General features: G+C 39.1%; 2 protein-coding genes across 2 annotated transcripts in view; one reads left to right on the top strand and one right to left on the bottom strand.

Moving 5' to 3' along the window:
* The first annotated feature begins 792 nt into the window (after positions 1–792).
* Positions 793–17,673, top strand: nfyba (nuclear transcription factor Y, beta a). The gene is made up of 7 exons (XM_060903397.1): positions 793–898; positions 1,678–1,771; positions 11,775–11,908; positions 12,004–12,201; positions 12,284–12,362; positions 13,735–13,814; positions 17,164–17,673. Exons 2-7 carry the CDS (start codon positions 1,678–1,680, stop codon positions 17,194–17,196), a joined length of 618 nt encoding a protein of 205 aa, XP_060759380.1. The 5' UTR covers positions 793–898; the 3' UTR covers positions 17,197–17,673.
* hcfc2 (host cell factor C2) overlaps positions 17,599–18,338 on the bottom strand; it is a 40,605-nt gene continuing 39,865 nt past the window's right edge. The window contains exon 17 of the mRNA XM_060903396.1: positions 17,599–18,312. Within this exon, the coding sequence (XP_060759379.1) occupies positions 18,306–18,312 (7 nt within the window). The 3' untranslated portion in view covers positions 17,599–18,305. The remainder of the gene's footprint in view (positions 18,313–18,338) is intronic.

The following is an 18,338-nucleotide window of genomic DNA, read 5'->3' as shown; positions in this document are numbered from 1 at the left end:
TCCAGCTTGCCCGCGACCCTGCACAGGATAAGCGGTTACAGATAATGGATGGATGTATTTGGAAAGTGCAGTCTTTGGGGAACCATCCACGTGTTTGTCGTATAGAGATTTAGGCTAGCTGTTTGTTTTTGTTTTATCTGTAACCGCTTATCCCATGCAGGGTCGCAGGGGGCAAACCGGAGCCTATCCCAGCTGACCATGGGTGAGAGCCAGGGTACGTCCTGGACAAGCTGCTAGCTCATCGCAGGGCTGACACACACATAGAGACACAAACAACCATTCACACTCATGGTCAATTTAGAGCCACCAATTAACCTAACCTGCATATCTTTGGACTGTAGGAGGAAACACACGCAGACATGAGGAGAACATGCAAACTCCACACAGAAAGGCCCTCATCGGCCACTGGGTTCGAACCCAGAACCTTCTTGCCGTGAGGCGACAATGCTAACCACTACACCACCGTGCCTAGACTAGCTGTAGCCATCCAAAAATGATTTAATGGACTGTAAATGTTTAAACTGTAAACTACATGCATTTTCTGTGTAAATATATACTAAAGGGTCAAATGTGTTCACTTGAGCAGATCACCACAGCCAGAGGAAGTGTCATGGACACAACCTTTGTTGTTGTTGTTTTTAGTGTTCATCAGGATGTGTAAAACTGCTTTGTGATAATATAAATAAAACGGAATAAAACAAATGGTGATTAAAGAGCGTTGCAGCAGAGTAAAGCTGTGCTCTGGCCCAGTGTCGCGCCCCTGACTCGGCCTCTAGTGGGAGCAGTAGGCGGTGCAGTATGGCGGCGCTCTCCGCGCTGGGACTGGTCCTTTCGCAGCCATTTTCTGTCCAACCACACGGCCGTTTGCAGACGCGAACCAACCAGGGCTTCATTGCAGGTTTGTATCTGGCTTCGGCCAATGATTGCTAACCGATTTCTCGTTAGCTCGAATGAAAATGTCCGTCTCGGACAGATTTTTTTGCTTGTTGTCTGTCTGAATGTACGATTGAAAGCAGGAAGTGTCGAGAATAACGCTTAATTAGAGACAGGTTTGGGATTGTAGTCTGGTATAAACCACAAGGCCCGAACTCAATCCTGAGCTGAGGATTTCTTTGTTGGACAGGCAGCTAGCTAGCGACATTACACTGCTGGATAAAACCTTCCACTAACGATTTCCTCTTCTGGGAAAAATGTCACCAGCACATCCCCGACTCAGGATTCTGACTAACCACGGAATTATGTGCATTGCTGGTATGTAGTGATGTAGAAATCTTTAAAAAGGGGTCTGTTCATTTTTTTTTAAAAAACAGTTATGGTGGACCTGTTATTTCTCAGTAGTAACTGTGGCGGTTCTCCGGTTAGCTAGGTGGCTAACTGTCCTTAGCTGTTGTCAAGCTAATTTGAAAAACAAACAAGGAACACAAACACCTTTTTTATTATTTGAAAATGAATATGGATAACTGTATAACTTTTTATTTTATTTTTCGTGTAAACCCCTTTCGGACTTAATTAATTTTAGTGAGCTGGCTAGTTTATGAAGTAATAATAATCCCGCGCTGTAGCTAACTATAGCTAGCATTTCTAACTGAGAGAAACTAGATAGCTTGGCTGTTAAATTTGCTCAAGTTTTATTTCACTTGTCGCATTCCTGACTAATTTTATGGTGTTTGTTTTCAGATGGACGGAGACAGCACCACCACCGATACCTCGCAGTTGGCTATAACGAGCGAGTACATGACCAGTGGCCATTATGTGCTTCAAACACAAGAGGGTAAGTTAATAATGGCTGATTTGTACATATTTATATAATTGTATATCTTAAATACCCATCCAACAACGGACATGTTCAAAAACATTTCGTGTATAGTGTAAGGTAATGAAACGAAGCTTCAAGTGAGTCGGTTCACTCTACATGTGTCGACTCGCACCGAGTTTAGCTCATGTTGCTACAGAGTTAATGGCCTTCATGGCAACTGTGGGCTCTGGATGTAGTCTAAATTTCAGAGTTTTTAGTTGATGTTTGATATCTGCATTGTAGACAGAAATGTAAATGTAGGTGTGCTTCTGGAGATGTTGAAGTGCGCCACAACCGAAGCCTCAGTGAGTCGGAACAATCGGTTCAGTTCACTAACGAGTCGACTCTTCGAGCTCTCAAATGGCTTCTTGGCTATTTATTTTTTTAATTTTAAATTGTTGGTCTTGTTTGTGAGTGGATTTAATCTAAAATCCACGAATGGTATAGGATTATACAAGACCCCATGGGACAGCTACAAATATCAGTGTAGGAAATTCATGGAAAATATCAGCCAGACCACAGGGCAGGCGACTCTGAAAAGTTGCCTGCCCCAATTTCAACTAATAATCCGCTGTAATATCGCATAATTTTCGAAAAATTGTAAAAGAGGCAATGCATGTAATGTTGTATCATGCATGTAATTTCATATATTCAATTTAGTTTTATGACTTATTACTGGTGTTTATGTATATAAATGTATGTGACCTATGTTTGAGTTCCTATCTATAAACATCTTGGCTTCCCGGTGACCCATGGTTTTCTCATGATCAGCCAAACCATCATGCTTCAGACTGATAGAACCAGTGACAAAAGCTCCATTGGCATATTTCCTAAAGTCTATCTGGGGTTTTTCATTTAGACAAGGGCCCATATGCAGCTCTATACACCTTACAGTAGTTTGTTGTCATCGGATACCAGCCAGTCAAACTCTTGCTTCCGACTGTCCACAACAGTTCTCCTTCTCTTATCTTTATCATATTTTTCTTGTGCTTTCTTTCTCTCTTCAGTTTGTTTTTGAGAGGTCTTTGGTTCAGGTGGTTTTATCCCAAGATAGTCATACATTTTCAGATATTTGGAACAATTAACAATCATTTTTATGTGATATTTTGACAACTCGTGTGGTAGGACGCTGGTTTTCAAAGTCACAGACATAGGTGAGACTTGGGGTGGATTTCATGGAGTTGTGTGTATCGAGCTGTCTGATTGGCTGAACCTCCGAAGCAACAGCCAATCAGAGCGCTCGTTTAATTTCTAAGCAAAAACAATATGGCTGCGTCCGCGTCGGTAAACAAACCAACAGAATCTAGTGAAAATGTCTTGAAAAGTCCTTCAATATGATGAAATATTGAGAGAACGATGAGCCCCCTCAAAGAGGGACCGCTCGTGGGGCTGGCAACTTATAAATTCATTCCGCCCTTGCTGCAAACTGACCACGGTGGGGTGGGCACCCATTTCCTACACTGCAAATATAGTTGCTGCAATGCCAAAACTCTGTTAATTCTACTATTGTAAATAATTTGGGAGTAACAAGTACAGCGTTTTTCACAAAGTAATTTATGAAAAAGTAGCCTGTTGAAATGTCCAAGTACACAATAAAAGCTGCAAGTAAATGCAGCAAGGAAATACCCAGTTGTTTTTTGCTTATTTTTTACATGTAGGTGGAATGATCTTCAGCAGAAATTTATAATCTTGTCCACCTGAATTGGCTTAATAATCTTTTTGAAATCTGCCATGTTTTTGGTCATGCACACAACGGAGTGTGCCAGCTGTACATCTTGATGGCACATGGACACCCATGGTCCATAAGTAAACTCAACCATAGGGTTTCCCCTAGAAAATGTTTGAAGGTGCGGTGGCAAGACCTGCGCTCAGACGTCCCACCCCAGTACGAGGATAAAAACAGCCAACAGCACAGAAGGCTATACATAGATTAATCCATCGGTCAGGACTTTAGCCCACAACATGCCAGCACATAACTGCGCAGAATAAAATGCTAAAACAGCCAACAGTACACAACAAAAGCACCTCGGTAGTAGGCTAACTCAGCTTAAACAACTTGCTTGTATCAGTATCAATGCAGTATAGAAACATTGAAAACAGAGGAAGCAGTGCACTCGGCGGTGCTAATAGAAGTAACCAATGACTTACCCTTAACTTCCCAAAGGCCTGCCTGCGTTTGTCATTGGCCTGCACGAACTCCTTTGCGATGGCTGTCATGTCAGTTTGTTCCAGAATGTCACGGTGAATATGGCAGTTCATCAAGTTATTCAGTTTCTTTTGTGTCATTGTGGATCGGAGGTATGATTTCAGTCGACGAAGTGTGGAAAACGAACGCTCTGCTGATGCCGAGGGCACGAAGGCCAAAAGCCAGGGCACCGAGGCCATAAAATAAAACAATGATTTTAAGTTCATGTCTATAATGAATTTAATTTAAGGACTAATGACTCTTCTGAGGAAGATTGGAGTCTCAGTCAAAACTATCAAGCAGGTAAAGAAACATCTACAATTTTATGTCTGAAGATAAGAAAATATTGAACACATCTAAACTTGTCAATCCATCACTCACTTCAAAAATTGTAAAACTTATTAAACCTATATCCTCCCATACTTTTTGTTCAATTGACACCAAATGTGCAAGAGCATCTTCAGACTGTACTACTACGCAGATTTTTGATTAATCAAAATTGAGCCTGGAGTCCATCAAAATGTTTGACTGTAAATGGAACATGTACTAGCATGCAGGCTACTGATTAACCCATAAGAGCCCAGACCGATTTCTCAATCAAGGAAAGTTATTGAGGAAATAAAATGAACTAAATAGACGACAAAGAAAACATTTCTGACCTTTTATTTTTTAAAATAGCACTTTCATGTCTCAAGATCTTTAATATTAAATTGCAAATTTGCAGAACACTGCAACACTATTACACTGTTAACCCGAAAGTTCATTCTATGCAAACAGTTTGAATAAATACCACTTTTAAAGATTAGTTTTATTGCATTACTTAAACAGTATGAGTATATGAAGAGTATATGAGACAGTCATTGGGTGTACTCATTTTTGTAATTTAAACAAACTTAAACTATCATGTTTTACCTCAGACCACAGTGCTGCCCTGTTGTGATCGGCTCAAAACTCAAGTTGAGTTGACGGCTACAGACGAAGTTGCGCCATTTTCTAATTTACACAGAGCAATTTAAGGTCTTTGTACTTTTGACAGCAAGCTAATTGGCATGTTAGCGGCTACAGTCGGTACTCGGCACGTTAAAAGTGGGTCAACGTTGTAACGACATAACGTTACTGTACAAGCAATGCTTATTTAACGGTAACAAACTTAAGCCCTATATGTTGAAATTCCTATTTTATTTGTTCGTTAATTTATCACTGAGTCTTACCTCAGTCAACTTCTTCCCTCCTTCTGTGAAAATTCAACGTCTCAGACGCGGACACAAGTGGGTGGGAGATGCGTTTTGATTAAGTCTTCTGATTGGCTGGTGATAGATTGGTGTCATAGCACGTCAGAGCGGTTCATGCCAGGCTCGAGTCCACTCAACGCCAAAAAATATTGGTTTAGCCTATTTTTTTAAATAATTTTCAAAAATAATTTTCAAAAAGTTACCCAGGCCACGGCCCCCCTTCAGGAATTCCTGAAGGTGCGGCGGCAAAAATCAAGGTGCGGCGGCCCGCCGCAGCCAATTGTACATAGCGGAAACACTGCAACCATGTTGAGATTGGGAGAGACTGACTGTTACTGTATGCATCACTTGTTTGGTTTCTGTGCAGCTATAAAACCACTCATTTAGCTTAATAATGCAAAAAGTGTTGTTGAGTCAGCACTAAATTTTATTTTAAGGTGGTGATTACGGTAAATCACTTACTTTTTAAATTTTCCAAATATTGCCCTGTTTTTAGTGGTTTCTAGAGCATATTGTACACAAATAGTCAAAACCCTAATTAACACTGTTCTCTTCTTGTTCCTGCTTTGCACCATGGTGATGGAGAACTCTAATGTGAAGATCCCAGAAGGGTCTTGGATCACCCTGAAGGGTTTTATTTTGCAATAATAACTGGCTCACTGTACATTATCCCATATATTATGTAGCTATTTGCTAAAGGGCACTTTCACACCAAAGGTTGCCTTTTTCAAGTTTAGCTTCTAGGGTCATAAAAGTAAACTAAATGTGACATAATGTATCACTTTTGTTCACTGTTTTTGTCTGAGGGTCGGAAAGAAGCTACACAGTCGGTGGTTCTTCCATCCTATCATTATTGTGGAAATATTAGCCATTTTTAACATGTTTTTGACATAATCTGCAGTCCCAAATTAAATTTTAAAATATTGCATTGAGTATTAAATTTCTGTCCCATGCATGGCTGAGCATGCTGCTTCCTTATATAGGGGGTGAGTCAAGAAATGTCCATTCCAAATTTTATGAAAATCGGTAAATTCGTTTGGCCGCTATGGTGATTTAACTGAATCATGGCCTTCCCTGTTAAAACAAATAAAGTGATTGTCCTTTCCTGAACAACATGAGTAACTGATAATGTGTTGTGCGTTATCAGTCTAGAATAACATTTTAAGAAATTGTTTTTTATCACTGTTTTCACCTCATTTTCAATTTGAACTGTTATTAAGCAGGTAGTGAGTTTTTCAGCTATTCGAAATCCTGATGTAGAATCTGCGTTAAAAATCTGTCCTCTCCAGAACTTGGGATAATCTGTAAAACTTACCTCAGTTTTATGGAGAAATATTCTTACTGGATTAATTAGGGCCCAACAATATAAAACCCATGAGGAACTATCGCATTCAAATGCATGGTTGAGATACATTTACATAAAAATGTTGTTAAAGGGGATGTCTTCTCCAGAACAGGATATTTAATATCATAATAGGCATATTTTGTACTGCGTTACACAATGCACTTCATGCACCAAACAACTCAGGCAGCAAACCTGGCCCTGCAAAAAAAGTGCTTTATGGGTTCATTCTAAGGTCATTGGGTGCATTGGTACAGTTTAAGTGTAAACAGGTAGAAGACCAAAATTGATATATTGTATGGTGAGCATAGTATTTTTTTGGCCAAAACAAAAGTTTTAGAATCTTTTAACTACATGAATCAAACTGTCATTGACACTGACTTGATCCCAACCGCATTTGTATAATTTCAGGCTTCAATGTTGGTGACTACATAATACTGAGGCTTGTCACAACAACAGGAAAAGTCAAGAATTACGTAGCAATCATCCAGAGTGTAGGGATAAATAGACAGTATGATGTAGTTTATCTGAAATCTAGGGGCAAACCATACTTCATTGTGGATGAAAAGGACACAGATACAGTTGGCATAGAATGTATTGTAACCAAACTTGGACAGCCTTCAGTTAATAAGCGGGATCAATACTACAAGTTACCAGAAAATGTCAGCTTGGAATAGTTTTATCATGCATTTGTTTCCACATGCCTACTAGTACATTCATGTGTAAATGATCTGTTTGAATGTAGTCATTGGTAGGACCAATGTGGTGTTGTTGTTGTTGTTTCATAGTTTTACTGTTAGCATTTTGGTTCTTGTTTAGCCATGTTAAGTGAAAGTTGATGTTGATAATGTCGGTCCAATGCTAAAGAGGCATAGCGTGTATGAAATGAATAGATTTTGTAGACGACCAGGACTTTCAGATCAGACATTCTGTGTTCATGGGAATTTCATGTTCAATTATGGCCATTGGAAAATAAGTAGGCATAGTTTTGGTGTTGTTTCACTGTTGTGTTGTTCATTGTTATTTGATGATAAGTTAAGTTTTTGTAGCATTAGGCCTTCTTGACAGGTTTTTCTACTGATGTGTAGGAAAGCGAGAATAGACAGATGAGGAACTTCTGAGATTGAACTAGGTGGCAATTTGAGAGAACTTTCGCCTCAAAGTTACCATCTGGGGACTAGTACTAGTACAAACAAAGACCTGTTGGTCAGACAAGTCAAATAATTTGGATGTAAATGTGCCCAGGTTACAATATTGGTTAATTTTCTGAGAAAATTTAAGCGTTAAAGAAAAATGTCCTCTCCTGAACAAATGCCCAAGACTCCCAACACTATTAATTCTCTCTCACTGACTAGATGTTAAATGTTTGCTCTCATCAAATGCATAGTTTAACATATGAAATTTGTGGCTCCAGGTGTTTTGGATGTAAATTGCTAACTTATGTTAAGTACTTTTAGGATAATAAGGATAAATAAACCATTATTGTAAAGGTCCAAGAAATAATATAATGGTCCAAGAAACTGCAAAAGGTTCTTTTTTCAATCAGAAGACATATTCAAAATTGTTGCCATAGTTTTCCTGAGTAATTTTTCATTTGAAAAGATGTTAAACATTCTGTCCTCTCCTGAACAGAAATATGGATTTTGTGACCTGACTTGATTTGCGCGGTGACCGGAAAGTAGATACAGTATGAAGTTGAAATTTTCTAGTCACCTACCAGATTGGTGTATCTTTCTAAAAAGGCATTTTAGCTGATTTCCTGGACCTATTTCTCATTTCTAGCTCTATTGATATGTGAAGTGACTCCTAAAATAGACTGAAAAAATTCACCAAAAACTAGATTTTCCAAAATATGTCCACCATTGATGGATATTTTGGTCTCTCTTTGTTCCATTAACATCTCTGCAATAATTAGGTGGAATGTAGGGGACCCAATCCACCAATTAGGCTTAAATCTGAATGATAATGTAAAAAAATCCAAATTTGTGAATTTTACCTTCCTGCTATGTTAAAACTAATAAATTTTGGAATTTGAAATGACTTGTAGCCTTGATACTTGAGGTACATGTTACCCAATATGTATTCTATGGAATTCAGGATGGATTTTTGCATTACATTGAAGTTCATTTTCAACTGTTTTTGGGACTTTTAAGGCAACCTTTGGTGTGAAAGTGCCCTAAAGAAATCAATGTGTTTTTTTTTTAACTGATATGTTATTTACCAGCTGGGAGGTCGGCATCATGAAATACTGTGACCGAGGTCTTGAAAGTACAGGCCGAGGTCACGGTATTTCACCATACAGACTGACCTTAAGCTGGTAAACAATATATTTAACTTTTCTTTACCAAATTCTAACAGAAAACGAGAGCGCCTGAAAGGGAAAGCCGAGCTGCCATTTTGAATCCTCATTCATGGCTGTAATTCAAATTGCTTCCTCCTCGGTATACAAGTGCACTTCCATGGCAGGAAAAATGCTACATTTTGCCGCCTATGTAGTCCCCTATTTATACAAAATTGAGTCATTCAGCCATGTTTTTGCTCGGCGTTAGCAACAGTTACAGATTTTTAGCTTTCTCCTGAAATGTTTTCTTTTATTTCTTCTTCCTCAGGGTAGTAAAACTCGCTTTCACTGTGAAGACTGTTATCACTATCCATGCTGTAAAATTAATGCTAGTCTCCTGAGAAATGCTGGCAAAAATTTACAAGATTTTTGATAATCTTAAAAAAAGAGAAATGTTGACACAAAATGCTACTATGTTTGTTGTGAGCGAGCGAGTTGCCAGAGGTCAGTAACTGGGGTCCGTATTGTAGGATATGGACCTGCTCGCCAGCCAATCAGGGTGCAGGATTTGATGGAAACCAGACCGTGAAGAAAAATAAAATTATTTTATTGCTTCTGCTAATGATCTGGTCCACAGTAATGGTCTGCTATTCAGGTATGACAGACCATAGAATACCGTAATTGATTAATGATGCATGTAATAAGTAATTCACATTCAATGATCCATGTAATAAAGGAAGATGGATAAGTATCAGTCTTGCAGCTTACTGAGGCTAATAATTTTCCACAACTAGAGGAGTTTGCCTGACTTTGTTGGTCTGCTACTGTTCAAGTTGGTAGAATTGGAGAACCGTAGGTGTTTCGTTGAGGATAACTGGCCCCTTCTATGTCTAGGCTGATATTCGACTTCTCGGAAGACATCATGGAATAAGATTACATTTTTTATTAGTGCAAGCTTTCTTGTAAAGGCTTGATTTTCTGCTAGCTGAGCATGCATGAAGAGAGCTAACAGTCGTGCTCACATTTTCAAAACGCAGTTGCCTGTATGTAAATGAATTGGATTCTGGGAAGTGTGAGCTGGGCTCTTTAAAAATCTCCAAGATAAAGGGACATTCAAATTTATTTTTCTTACTTGGATGCCAGGAATGTTTCCTGTTACCATGCTGCATAAACAGTGGTGAAGATAATTTTGTGCTCTTTAGTTTGTCGTGTCCTGAATGTTGTCCTAAACTGTGCACAATTCCTGACATCAACAAAGTGCAAACCTGTAGTGAATCCGCAGGGGTGCATGCGCTTCAAAATCGCATTTGTAACCCAGCGTTAGTTGAAGTGTAGTAGTGAGTTTTCGAAGGTAGGTGGTCTAAACTGGTTATAATAATACCCATGTCAATAATTGAAAATGTATCTTTGAAGTAGGGTTGGGCGGTATCCAAATTTTGATACCTTTAAACTGTCTGTGTTTTCCCGGGGTATACGGTATTACCGAGGAAAAAAATATTTTGTTTCGGCCTACTGTGTAACGTGCGCCTATACCGGCGGACCTTGTCCAGACCTGCGCCTATGCCTCAAATGTACTATTTAAAAGCAGCATAGTGAATTATGTGCATTGTGGTATGGATTAAGCAGCAAAGTGAATTTTGTGCATTGATGAATGGATTAAGAGATATTTCAAAGCATCACGCAACTCTTCCTTCATCTTGAAAATAGCATTCAACTGTCGTTTACACATGTCTGTGTTGAAACGCCATTTGCAGCACTATTTCACCTACTCCATCAAAAAAAAGTACACGATGAGCAGGATCATACCCTTTCAAGCATGGGAAATAGAAAAGAAAAAGAATCAACCAACACCCAATGTCCGTTTAGACTGCGCGATAAACCATATTCTTCAGCGCAAATGAGGCGAACCTAATTCAAATGCGTGATAGCTGCACAAGGCAAAATCATATGGGTCCATGCCATGGCGGGGAAATTAATAATCAAATGGCCTTACCTTGCTTAAAACGTTGTCTTGATCACATAACTCCTTACAATTATTCCACTTAAATCCATACGGTTTAACACACCCAACAAAGATAGCAAGCGCATTGCTAATTCCCACCAGAAACCTAACAGTTTACGCTACGATGTTTTCTTCCGTTTCTTCAGTAGATGACATTTCAAACGTTTATTACCCACATCCCAAATGTCATACGTTATATTATTTTACCTTGTTGTTACTCATGTAACCTACTCAAAACACAACTCATTGGAGAGATCTCGTGGAAGTGGAGTACCCCAGGCTATGGTGTGCCTTAGGGGACATATTAGATTTTTTTCGATTTTGCGCGGTCATTTACATTATTGCTGGCTCTTCCTTTTCGTTTGGTTTGAAACCAAAATACTGCCACACTGTTGTGTTTTTTTTTTTTTTGCCACTAACTCGTTATCTTGACTTGACATCTTTCAACCGCGGTCTCAGTCTCTTGCGAAGCTTTCTGTCAGACTCCAAATGTCATGCAGGGTTGCCATGGTAACGACATAAACAACCCTGCACGCGATGAGAACTTCTTTAGGAAATTGATAGAATTAGTGAAAATACGATTACAGTTATTCGGGATGATCTTCAATTTATTATTTTATATTATGACCTCATGTATTCCATATTTATTTAGATATTATATATATTTTTAAAATGACAGTAATGAGACCGATACCGTTGGTACTTTTGGATACCTCGGGATACCTTCTTACCGTAATACCGCCCAACCCTACTTTGAAGCACACAACACTGGGATAACACCAAGAGAAAAAGACACTACACTCAAGAGACTAGGTTTTGGTGTAGCGCTCCGAGACCACTGTAACATTTTTCAGGGAAGAGTTGTAGCATGTTTTAGATCCTTTCTGGTGGTTGTTCATGGTGTAAATATTCATAAATGTATTTTGTCTCTGTCTAGATGATGGCGAAGAAAGTCTTCATGATCATGAAGATGGCAATGGTTGCAAAGACAATCTCCGAGAGCAGGATATCTACCTGCCTATTGCTAACGTAGCTCGCATCATGAAGAACGCCATCCCACAGACGGGAAAGGTTTGTGTCTCGGCCATCCGTTCACATGCACCAACTATCACAAGTCCTGAATGGTATTTATTTATTTATTTTTTTTTTAATAATTTTGCTCCTAGATCGCAAAAGACGCAAAAGAATGTGTACAGGAGTGTGTGAGCGAGTTCATCAGCTTCATCACATCAGAAGCCAGCGAGCGATGTCATCAGGAGAAGCGCAAGACTATCAATGGCGAGGACATCCTGTTTGCCATGTCCACACTGGGTTTTGATATGTATGTGGAGCCGCTCAAAGTTTACCTGCAGAAGTTCAGAGAGGTACGGGTTCTCTCACATGCACACTGCGTGTTCCTTAATGTTAGTGTAACGGAGTAGATAAAGGGGCTGTGGTGTGTTTTAGGCGATGAAGGGTGAGAAGGGGATGGCAACAGTGGCAGTCGCAGAAGGCCTGAGTGAAGACCTTACAGAAGACAGTTTCAGTAAGTACTGAATATAGAGTGCTTGTTGTAACAGTTCGGTTTTTTTTTTAAATGGACAATGCAGAGAAATTCATACTTGCATGTTTTCCCACAAAGTTATACTAACAGACATGCGCATGCAATCTCCACATGAGTGGTGAGTGCTACATCATTTAAGATAAAGTGCTCAATAAATGTATATCTCCGGTGTTGGCTAAAGTGATGAGTGCGATCGTGTTACAGCATATGCTGTATACTATATGGACCAGAGTGTTTTACTGGGAAATGCACCACTTGTATTTTTCATACGCGCTCCATCTGGGACATGGAGAAATGTCCAAAGCCATGATATAAATCCCTATGTCATTTGTGAGGAAATTAATGAATTTTGATAAATTTGAGTACTTTGTTTGTACATACACACGTGTGTGTATATAATATATATTTAAAATTATATATATATATATATATATATATATATATATATATATATATATATATATATATATATATATATATATAATAAAAATATTATATTATAGAGAATGAAGATATGAAGTTTATCTTCTCATGTTAAACTCGTTTTTCATCCAAAATACATCGTGGATCAGAGTGACATTATGTACTTATTGACTGAGTGGGAGGGCTGGATGGGAAAATATTTGGCTCGAGGTCATGCGCTCGGTCCATACAAATGACCAAGAGACAAATATTTTCCTGCCTGACCTAAGTCAAGAAGCATTTTGTCATATGACCTTTTTTAACTAACAGACACGGTAGAAAACAAGGAAGAATGGTGTGAGGAAAAACGAACCAATCACCTTTTGAATAAGTTTGAATTCTATAAACTACAGTTAACTTTACTGTTCTCTCGAAATGAAAACTATTTTTAAGATGACCTTGTTAGCAAACTGAAACTGGTGGAGGTGAGGGGAAATGGGTCCTGGGCCTCCTACAGCTTTGTGCAGACCGGATTCAAAAATTCCGTATCTGCCCAGTCACATGACTTCCCAATGGTTTTATTAAGCGTGTGCATGGGTCCATACAGGTCATATGACAATTCCTGGTATTTCATTCCGATGACCTCACTCCCAGTGTTTTCCTGCTGACTAGACACATGTTGTCAAAATGGTGAACTGGTTCAAAATTGAAGTTCTTTTGATTAACTTGCGTGGGTGTTTTTATTTTTTTTGGGGTCCATATATCAGAACATTACATGGTGGCATGAAGATATAAAGTTTATCATCTTGTATTTAAAATGTATATTCACCACTTGAAGAAACGTCTTTGTACAGCTGTGTAATATCTTCTGTGTAAACTATGTAATGCTGCAAAAATAGTACACCAGATGGTCATTAGTGCTGTGTACTCAGTGTAAGTGTTTGTGTTACAGCAAATCAATTATCTGCTGGAATGATCACAACTGATGGCCAACAGCAGAATGTCATGGTGTACACCACGACATACCAACAGGTTAGTGTCTTGACAGAGCCACCAACATACTCTCAGCGCACCAGGTTGAACATAACTTTGATCTTAAAGGAGATACGCAGAACCTTTATTTTTAAATACATTTGAGTGGATAGCATCTGTTATTGACTCTTGTATGCTGCATGAATGGGGGGAAATGTATACGCACACAAATTTGAGTTAAAATTGACCGCAAGGTTGGCATTCGAGTTGCCCTGCTGAGCCAGTCAGCCCTGAGTGCGTGATGTCACAGCGGGAACCGGTTTTAAGGCCGAGGCCTTTGAGAGTTATAGACCAAAGTCATATAAATAAACTTGGTGAAAGTAAGAAATACCGTTACCAACTTGCTCAACTCAGACTGATTGGACTTCCTTGATTGTGGGTTGACACTCATTAAAACAGGATAGGTATTTTAACTTGTGCAACATGCATGCATTTTCACTGCTAAAATGTAAGAGGCTAATTAAATAATTAGATGAACCGAGACGATTGCATTCTGAAGCAAATTAAATATTCTTATACCCGTAACTTATACACAATACAAGTTACATGCATTGATCTAAATGCAGGTAAATGTATTTTTTTATTTTTTTTATTTTTTTTTGTATCCAAATGAGTCGCTTCTTGAAGGCTGACCTTGTGGCTGATTTTTGTTTTTGAAACAGTCTTTCAGTTCTCTGTTCATTCACTTTCATGCAAGGGTGAGAGATTGCTGCTGAGGCAAGCATATCCAGCGGGGAAATCAGACTGCTGGTCCACTCATTCTCCATTTTCTCAGTACTGAGTACTCCGCCATTACTGCTCGGCTCAGGCAATTATCAAAACCCGTGATGTCACGTCCTGTTCTGGGTTTTAGCAACAACCCTCAGCTCACACTCCAGGAGAAGTGGTGCAACTCAACTTGTTTTCATTTCCTTTAATTGTTGGTACTGCACCCTCTTTCAATATGGGCTTGTAGCCAATGCTCAACAGATCAGAGGTCTCGTACGAGTCCTCAGTAAATGTGCAGAGGATAAACCACTTCGTAGGCACCCAATGTGCCCGTGAATCTCTCAAAATGCATCCAAATCTTTGCAGTTTGAACATTCTTGGGCCATGAACGCAATGTAAATCCACCTTCTGTCGTGTTGCTTTGTGGCATGGCGATGAATTGGCTCAAAATGGAGGCTCGAAGTTGCAGTCAGCTCTGTTTTTTTAGTATAGCAGAAATGGTGATGAGACTGATAGACTTCCTGCTGTGACATCACATGTCAAGGTTATTCTCAGACCACTACCTATATGAATTAGTCTGGTTAACACCAGACCATATCACAAGTGAAATATGGTCTGGAATCTGCCTATTGAATTTCTCGTAGGGGAGGTGTGGTTTACGATTGTCAACGGCTGTTTATTGGACGTTGCGAATGTCTATCGTTTGGCGTCTACGTAGCCCATGGCCAATCATGGCAGTTGTACCCGGTGACGTAGTTAGAGCGACGAAGAGGGGAAGAAGAGACTGTAACGCCAAACGCTTTTTTTTTTTTTAAAAACAAACTTTCGCTTTAAACTATTCAGAAAAGTGTCCTAAAGCTTGATCGAAAGTTTGGTTCGTATCGCTCGCCGCCATGTTAAATGTGATCTGTAAACAGTCCCAAATAAACTACAAGCTTCTGTTTGTCGAGTAGTACGCGTCACCGTCTTTCCACCCCTCCCCACTCTCTCTGATTGGCTCCCTAACTCAGGCGAGCCTTTAGACCAGGGGTCTTCAATCCTATCCGCAAAGGGCCAGTGTAGCTGCAGGCTTTCATTACAGCCAAATTGGAGGCTCACTTGATTGTTGACTGGAGACGAGGGTGAAATGATTAAACAAGTGAAATCAGGTGTAGCTCCTGCTTGGTTGGAATGAAAGCCTGCAGCCACACTGGCCCTTTGTGGATAGGATTGAAGACCCCTGCTTTAGACCATAGTTTCCATGCTGTCTTTTCAGATCGGAACGATTTGTGCAAAGCAGCATGGGATTTCCCAGGCTATATATGAATCACTTTAATTGTAAAAATTACTATTAGATGTATTGTTAATGCTTAACTATTCCTATGCCATTCTTGAGGTCTCAAGGCATTTATAAACAAAGTGAGGCCATGGTTCTGCGTATCTCTAAGGTATGCTGCTAGTAGTAGTATGAGTATGGAAAATGGTCGTAGCTCAAAACGGTCACACTGTGGCTGGTGATGGTGAAATGCATCAAACACAATGATATAAACTGGAAATACATCTATGATTTGAGATCCAGATACTGTGTGTGATTAGTGTCAGTCTTCAGTGTAACGTTTTGTTTCAAGCAAGGTCAGTCTTTCGAGTCATTTAAGCACATTAACAAAATCCCTTCAGGCATTACAGAGAATGGTGAGCTCAAATGTGTTTTATGCCCTTGTTTTGCTTCAACACTTTTTCGTAACAAACCATACAGACAGGTAATGAAGCATCTACGTATTTCATTTTGGATGGTTTAAGTTAAACTTAAGGCTATATTAATTATTATAAAATGCCAGTTGGTGCAACCATAATTCTTTTAGCTGTTGCCATGGATGTTCAGATAAAGCTATGATGGTTTTTACACTATACTTGTACAACTGATGTGCTTTTTTAGGAATACCTACTGTATCTCACAATGCTGATTGGTCCACTTTAGCATTGTATTTCCATCTATTATGATCTAAAGCCTCGCGCTTCATTTATAGCGGCTGTAGCTCAGTATAATGGCCAGTTTAATCCTGTGGGTTAAAATGCAGTCACTTTTGCCTTATTCCTTTGCCTGCAGCGGGACTTTCACTTCGCGCCGCTCATACTAATGGAGTTAAAATGCTTTCAGTGAGTTTAGCTGATATCTGATTTAATCACTAGTACACTTAATACACTTTTCCCATGTTTTCAGTATATTGTTTCCTACAGTGAATTGCAGAACTCTTGTTGTGCCTTCTGGTGTTTCATGCAGTAGTACATGTACAAGTATAAATGCGTCATACTGTGAGCATTGGCGCCGTACCTACAGCGTAGTCTACGCAAGTATAAACTGGCCTTTTGTACTGTGCATCCGTGATTACAGTATTTAGGTGAATTGTATTCATCTGGGACACTGATGTAGTGTGTTGCGCTGGTGGGAAAGTAGTTTTCAAAACCCAGTAACAATGTCCATGTTGTAGGTGGACTAAGATTTCTGTCTCCCCTTGCACAATATCATTATTTAGCTCTTTATCAGTGGTCTGTATAGTATGGATTACAGGCTCTTATAATGCAGCTTTCTTTATAATCTTGAACGGCAAATTATTGAAATATTAAATGACTGTCTTGTCATATGACTTTTTTTTTTTTAAAGCTCCCTGCTGTTCAACAAATCCAGTTCTCATGACGTGGCTCAGCTCTAGACCATGCACTTGTCCACAGACTGCTCTCTCACCTTCTAAAGTTTCCTGGTGGTTTTGGAGAACAGAGTTGTGAGCAGGGAAAGAAGAATCTACTAGCGGAGAGCCTGAATTTGTAAATTTTTTTTTTTTTCCTAGTGATGTCTATAATTCATGAGTCATTTTGTTATAATGTACGTTAATTTTAAAATGGTCTGTCATGTCTGAAGACTGAATCATTTTTGTGGGGTTTTTTGGGGGGGAATTCCATGTATTTGTTACCTTTTAAAGGTTTGCAGGTGGGGGGAGGGAGGGCTAACGCTGGGTTTATGTAAACACAAATGGAGTCTCCATTTGGTTGGTCAACTTCATTCTGATTCTTAAAATAAAATTGAGGGAAATGCATCAGCTTGGCTAATTGTACCACTGTTTAATTACAATTCATGTAACTACATTACATTAAAGGTCATGAATTTGAACCAAAATTCTACCTTTGACAGAACTAAGGGGGGGAAGCAAGCGCTACTATTACCACATTAAAGTGGACTTCCCTGTTTAAAAAAAAAAAAGTTGAAATGATTCTTCATAAATGTCACACAATGTTAAATATGAAAAGTTGGTTCTTTTGTTCACTTAGTACAAAGGCTATAACAGATCTCTAGTGTTAATTCCTCTTGCTTTAAAGTTAAAAAAAACCCTACAGGCTCTACACCTACATGTTGTTACTAAGAAAATCAATCATTCAATTGCTTCTACAAACAAGTTTTGGGGAGGTCAACTAAACCATCTAACCCCTATGACTGACCAATGAAATTTTACAAAATATAAAATTGTCTTGAGCCCTCAACAAACATGTCTATGCATGTTTAGTCTCTGCAGGAAATTGAGCACATTTTTAAATACGGCAGTAGTAAAAATGCAGATTTAGAAACAGTATTTAAAAAAATAAGTTAGGAATCTTACAGCAAACTGTACAAATGCACTTGAGTAAAAAAAAAAAGATATATCTGGGACTGAATAGTATGGCAGAATGCATCAAATTAAAACGCTGTATGCTCCTGTGAAAATAAGCCCAGAACCAGAGCTGATTTGAGAGTAAGAACAGCCACTGCAGCAGTCACAAGCTGGGGGCAAAAAAAAAAGGTACTGA

This window comes from Neoarius graeffei, chromosome 21 (genome assembly GCF_027579695.1).
Source record: "Neoarius graeffei isolate fNeoGra1 chromosome 21, fNeoGra1.pri, whole genome shotgun sequence".
Lineage (NCBI taxonomy): Eukaryota > Metazoa > Chordata > Actinopteri > Siluriformes > Ariidae > Neoarius > Neoarius graeffei.
Note: the sequence above shows the minus strand (reverse complement) of the source record. Positions and strands in the feature narration are given on the sequence as shown.

What these genes read in the sequence shown, in the direction of transcription:
- nfyba (XM_060903397.1), top strand. Translation starts at nt 1,678, where the DNA reads ATGGACGGAGACAGCACCACCACCGATACCTCGCAGTTGGCTATAACG. An exon ending in TGTGCTTCAAACACAAGAGG is followed by an intron (nt 1,772 to 11,774) that starts GTAAGTTAATAA and finishes GTCTCTGTCTAG; the next exon opens with ATGATGGCGAAGAAAGTCTT. An exon ending in ACACCACGACATACCAACAG is followed by an intron (nt 13,815 to 17,163) that starts GTTAGTGTCTTG and finishes TTTTTTTTAAAG; the next exon opens with CTCCCTGCTGTTCAACAAAT.